General features: G+C 40.7%; 1 protein-coding gene across 1 annotated transcript in view; it reads right to left on the bottom strand.

Moving 5' to 3' along the window:
• Positions 1-893: 893 nt before the first annotated feature.
• adgrb2 (adhesion G protein-coupled receptor B2) overlaps positions 894-6,659 on the bottom strand; it is a gene marked incomplete at its 5' end in the record, with an annotated part of 155,444 nt that continues 149,678 nt past the window's right edge. Inside the window, 2 exons of the mRNA XM_083981756.1 lie at positions 894-1,147; positions 3,871-3,924. Coding sequence (XP_083837882.1) covers positions 971-1,147; positions 3,871-3,924 — 231 coding nt within the window. The 3' untranslated portion in view covers positions 894-970. The remainder of the gene's footprint in view (positions 1,148-3,870; positions 3,925-6,659) is intronic.

The raw sequence follows: 6,659 nt of genomic DNA, 5'->3' as shown, positions 1-6,659 counted from the left end.
TCAAAGGAAAGGAAAAAATGAAAAAATAATGAAGAAAAAAAAACCCAAACCAGTCAGAAAATAAATCTTTTCTTTTTGAATAGTTAAACCATAGAACACAACTCAGTTGGTAGTTATTTGTTTCAGTCGTATTATTTTTTTCATTAAAAGTTTTCAAACCATAGGGGAGGACATTTTTTAAACTAAACCATAGAAAATACACAGAAAAAAAGGGGAAATACGATGTTGACACAGAGGATGTGAGAGGAATGGATGGATGGGATTGCTGAACTGGAACCTGAAAAAAGCAGAGGATGGCACATATCAATGAGCAGCTCCTTCCTATCCCCTATCCATCCAAAACGAGGAGAGAAGGAAGGAAAGGAAAAAAAGAGGAAAGACTGAGAGATTGAATACTGTCGTCATCCATTAGAAGGGAAAAGGAAATAAATGAAAGCAGGGTGCCTAGGGGGAGCTACCAGTGTGAGAAACCTCAGTGAGATTTTTTTCCCCTTGCTATAAAAAGAACTGAACGGTGCAGAAATATTCTTCGTTTTCTTTTCTTTTTTTTTACCCCCCAAATCATCAAACAGTTGACAGAGATTTTCTTTTTTCTCCAGAATAAAATCAAGACATTTTTCTCAGAAATAAGTTTTCATAGGTTTTTTTTTTTTTTTGTTGAAGTTCATTTAAAAATTCTCTCAATCACAGACGTGTCAAGCCCCTGTTCTTTCTTTTCAATAGTCTTTGCGAAAATATAGAGTAGAACAGTCCTCTTTCCATGTCTGTCCACTGCAGAAGTAAACAAATACAGTATGGGATCCGACAGAGCACATTGCAGGAGGCGGGGAGCAGTGTGTGCGAGATCTTTGCCAAAAATCATGTATTTATGTATAGCTTTTCAGAAGTTCAGTATCTCTCTGTGCATCTGTACTGTATCTCAGCATAAAAGTGTGTGTATTCCAGTGAGTGTGCGTACATCTGCGTGTCTTCACACTTCAGTCTGGAAGTCTCCCTCAGACGAGTCGGGAGTGTTAGCAGAGGAGGAGTCCCAGTTCTTATTGTGCAGCTCCATCCGGTCCTTCTGCTCCCCAGGCACGATGGACAGCTCGGGGGTCATGGTCTTGAAGCTGTCCCAGGAGCTCTGGTCCTCCGGGGTTGACTTGTCCTGATGAAGAAGAGGACAAGGACATGGGCCATGTAAGGAAAGGTTAGCTGTCACACAAGCACATGTTCTAAAGTGCCTTTAGAGAGTGTCCATATACACTTTTGCTAATTTAATGGCTGGAAGAAAATAGTCCATGGCTTAAAAGGTTCCACTGTCTTGCTTGTGTATTTTAAACAATGTGAGCAGATAGGAAAATCACAGCTGTTTATGAAGTTAAGTCGTCGTTTCATATGAACTGGGTGGTATTTTCACAGCTTTGGAAATCAATCACACCATGTTCAATTTACCATGTTAGCTAAACAGAGGATGCAAAGAAAGATCAACTTTAATATTACATGAATTGCCTGTTTTCAACATTCACCCCTATAGTTTACATACCGACTTCCAAAGCCAGCAACCTACCAGGGGCCACAAACCCCAGAAGGCTCTAGATTACCTGTGTGGCAAGTGCTGTGTTACTTGAACTGAGCAAAACCTATGAGCGAATATAAATTCAAACACAATATAAAGTAAACTGATAAGGGCCTTATTCCTTTCACCATAGTTGTACCTTTACCAAACAGACTATTTGAACACAGATTTTAGCATCTTAAAGGAATTGATCAATATAAAAAAAAAACATGTTTAGTGGTGGAGAGGTTGTATTAAATCCATTGAAGTCCATTAAATATAAGGTTACAGCTGGTTAGCTTAGCTGTTGAGTAACAGTTAGCCTCTGACGGTGTCAAAATCCACTTAAATTCACTAAAAAATGACAATTTAACATTTTACAAGCAGATGTCTATTGGACTCCTTCTTGGCAGACAACCAGCCAAAAACTCCAGGAAACAGTGACCTCGCTTTCATAAAGCACGTTTGTTGCACAGAGGGTATTCTCTAATACATTTGCTTGTAATCAAATTATAAGCAAACACAATTGGAGAACTGGAGTGATGGGAAACCAGGGGGGGCACAGGTACTTGCTCTGGGTCTCCATAGTGGCTTAATTCAGCCCTGATTACATGTTTCAATTTCAACCACACACATTTCCAGTGCAAGGATGATAATCAGACTAAGCTGTCGGCTTGTTTGTATCCTGTCTGATTATCTGGCCACTCATGATTGTTGCCACATTGGGCTAAGTGGATTCAGCAATCAAATTTGCCGCAATCACAACAGGTAAAAACGAATGCAAACACTTTGAAAAAAGAACCTCTCGCCTCTATACCTGGAAACAACAGTTTTGTCCTGTGTATCAGATTTGGAGATGGATACATTTAAATATTCTCTCACAGAAACTGAATTTGATGTTGTGTCTCTAACCTTTACAAATGTCAACATACAAACTGAGAGGTCCGAGAGGTCCAACGCTTATTTCTAAGAAGTTACAGGATTCAACCCCACAAATCCTAAATAGCAATACCATACCTACCTGAACTTCAAGATACCTCTTCATTTTTCCATCATCAAAAAACCCAGCTCATGATCTATTATTTACTGTACCTGTCCACTTTCATCTCCCACCTCTCCCAATCAGTAGCTTTTCAAATAAATTGATAAAAGCATGAACTCTGCTAGACCTGAGCCTGTGATTGCTGCATGTGGTCCGCAGATGTGGCCACCATGCATGTAAAATACATGTTGGGGGATTATCTTGAAAACAGAATTAGAGGTAGCATTATGCATCAGATAAGGGCCATTATTCAAATCAGACTCGTTATCTTGTGGAGATAATGATTTCACAGATACGAGTTGGGAAAAGACATGAGGGATTGCTCGCCCAGATGAGTCTTGGTGGAGCAAAACATAGAAAGACAAAAAAAAGAGGAAGAAGAAGACAGACTAGTCGTGATGATTTTCACAGACATGATGGACTCAGCTGCAGCAGAGCTTTTGGACTCCATGAAGCTTGAATATTCATACTCTAAATGAACGTTCAGAAGATGAATATTCAAAGACTTTTCAGCAACAAATCATATAAAAAGATGTTTTGAAAATTGGATTCAAGAGCAAATTCTGTGATGTACCTTACCCTGCATCACTGTGCCTGTTTGTACATACGGCATGTAATCCATTAAAGGAGAGAGCACCACTGTGTCTGCTCTTCAGATCTACCTCAGAACAACTCTCATTTTGCTTCTTTCATTTCGTCTATTCCACACTCTTTCCCCGCAATCCTGTCTCTTTTACCACCTCATCAAGAGTGCTCACGTGTAATTCACTTTGAGCTTTTCACACCCTCAAACCCTGTCTATCTCTTCATCTGAGACACACACACACACACACACACACACACACACACACACACACACACACACACACACACAGAGTCAGTTCATTGATCTGCAGCAGCACAGCACTCCCTTCCCCTCTCTTGCAGTGTGATGATCGTCGCCCAAGCGCTAGGGGGCAATATCTGCCTGATTATCATTCTCCCTGCGTCACAGCCTGACAGTTGGTAAAATGAATACAAAAGGCATAATCTGGGAGCCAATTTGCATGCTAAATGCTGGCGAAGGAACATTTTGTAATGCAGGAGTGTGGGTAATGCTGCAGTTAAGCCCAACTTTATCCCTGGGAGACTAGGCTAACGCGATTGTGCTGCTACTGCGTGTCTATCCATTCCCTTTCGCCATCTCTGCCTGCCTCTATTCCCTCCTTGCCCTAAAGCCCCCCATCTCATCCCTCTCTCCCTCTCTCCCCCTCTTTCTCTCTCTCTCTTTGCCAGAAACCCCTCTACTTACACTCGACGAGTTCTTTTCACCTCCGGCAGACGAAATGCTCCATCGCTTTTCCCTCTGTGGTGATGAAATGGGAGGGAGGAGACAAGGAGGAGGAGGAGGAGGAGGAAGGGGTTGATGAGAGACAGAGAAAGACAGAAAGGGAAAGAAAGACAGAGAAGAAGAAGAGGGGAAGGAGGGGGGGGGGGGATCACAGTCACTGACAACTCTGCCCTGAAACAATAGCATTGTTCCCACACCTTCAGCAGGTGAACAGGCAGTCGTTGCTTTGTGCTCACACTTCACCCTCTCTCTCTCTCTCTCTCTTTGTCTCCATCTCTCAATCCCCTCTCATGAGAGAACATAACACTTGTACACACCGACAACATGCACACACAAACAGAAACAGTGCACCATGGTAATACACACATTATCGAACTATGTTGCAACAGGTGGTGTGTGTTGTGTTTTCTTTTCTTTCTTTTTTTTAACATTCTGACCTGTGAAAGCTGAAGAAGAAAATTGAGGAAGCAAAGACGAGGGCGAAGGGAGAGATTTCAACAAGCTACTCACAGCTAATAGCAACTACATATACCATATAGAGGGATAAAAGAAGAGAGGAGCATGTGGGCGTAGAGTAAATTGATACTAAATGCCATAACAGTGAATCTATTGTGCAGTGCTAGAGGCTTTATGGCTCATGTTTTCTAAATAATGTTAAAGAGGATAACTAATCTGGTTAAAAGTGCATGGAAGTGCTATCTACACAATCTCCATTGTTCATTTTTGTACCGGATGTGTTAACATATTAAACAGTTAACACAAGGCAATAAAGTGTACTTTGCTGACACTGCGCATTCTGCCTCCGATTTAAAATACATAAACCTAAGTTCCCCCTGTTCTACCTCTGCAGTGTTATCAGTCGTTTGTTTTATGCTCCTGCTGTCTTCGTGCGTTCCTTGGCTTGGCGCTATGGGTGGTTGGGAGTTTGGTTTTTTGTTCACAACATGCGCTGCTGTTCAGAAGTAACAAGTATTTTCCTACAGGGCTGGTCAGCATGGGAGCTGCTGATGAATCCAGCAACAGCGGTGCAAAAAAAGTTGTAAACACACATCTCGCAGTGTTGCTTGTGGCCAGCAGCTCAACACATACAGTATACACACATTCACACACACACACAGATATTCTGCCATGTGTATGTGTGTCATTAGGGGATTGGTGTGAGTGCTCAGGCCATTTGTTCTTTCTGAATCCCAGTCGACCTCGAGTCCGGGCCCAACTTGATTCCCTACGGTGGCTCTAACAAGGCGGCTAATATTGACCACACTGACTGTAGTTTTTTTTTTCTTGAAGTTGTTATTTTCTACAAGTTTCTATAAGTCTACAAGTTTTATGCTCTCATTTCAGTTTCTTGTCTCTGTTAAAAGCAGCAGACGAGACCATTCTGTCGTGGAGAGTTGTTTACAAAAGACAGAAAAACAGATTTTTCAGTGTATGCAAGATTTAAGATTCAGATTCACTCCCTCAGAGATTAAAACCATTTCTGTGGCTTAGCAAATTGCCTCAGGCTGTTTTGATCTACTGTCATATGTGATGTGCTCATTACCAACTTTGACTGCATTTATTGACAGATTAAATATTTTTGGCATCTGCATCAGTGGTGGGATGTAACTCGATCATTTACTCATGTAGCCTACTAACTGCACACAGCAACTTTTACTTCACTTTTACATTAAACTGACAAAGTTGTTTCTACTAATTTTAACTAGTTCATATTTTACATTTACAAAACATCAGGTAATAATAATCTGCCAACATTAGACAAACACTAATAAGAAACACTCAGGTGACATTTTTCATTTGGTTGACATCAACTACTGCTTATGATATTTTTATGTCAGTATTAAATATTAAAATTACATTGTCAATACAGGCCGTGCGTAGTATTTTTATACTGCCATATTATTGCTTCTACTCAAATAAAAGATTTAATTATCCTTCTCCATCACAAAGCTGCATAAACAAAACTAATCAAAAACGAATCGACTTTATTTATGAATATATACTGTATATTTTGTGTGTGTTCTCTGTTCTCCTCGAGTCCAAATGGGAAATTATCTCCACAATTTTTTCTCTATCATATTTGCTCCTCACTGACTTTTACACCACATAAAATATATCAGGGCTGGCAGACAGGATGAGCATTAACAGCTACCTGCATTAGGCTGAACTGTTTTTTTTTCTGACCTGTTTCAATCACTATAATGAGTATCTTTATATATCTGCCGCATCAACCTCCAATGTGTCAGATGTGGTTATATAACCGCCTCTAAAGGTGAAGCTTGTGCACCACCTGTTAATGATGAAACCTGTGGTAAGGACAGTAATTCACTGATATCATCCCTGATCAAACAATGACCTACAGTCTTTCACTGGGGAATTTTGGAGGCATCACTGGGTTATAATAGACCCCTGAATACAGTATAATGTCTTTCTATCATTTGTAAAAAAAAAAAATTGTGACAGATGCCAATTGCCAATTGTTTGGCTTAATGCCCAGCACTAGGAGTTATGGCCAAGCTTCACTAGATTGTGTGAGAAGATGCTGCAAGCATGACAACGCTAAACAGAAACAGAATAGAAAAACAGTTTGCATGGATTCAGTGGGAAAGCGAAAGAGAAAAATAGGATGCTACCGCATAAACATCTAAAGCATTCTTGAGATGCCTCTGCAACAGTGTTGGTGTATGTGGCCCACTCTCTGCCACTCTGAGCCCCCCTCATTTGGACTGTGGAATGGAAAACCGTGTGTG

Source organism: Trachurus trachurus, assembly GCF_905171665.1.
Source record: "Trachurus trachurus genome assembly, chromosome: 11".
NCBI classification, from domain to species: domain Eukaryota; kingdom Metazoa; phylum Chordata; class Actinopteri; order Carangiformes; family Carangidae; genus Trachurus; species Trachurus trachurus.
This window is presented reverse-complemented; position numbering and strand designations above follow the sequence as displayed.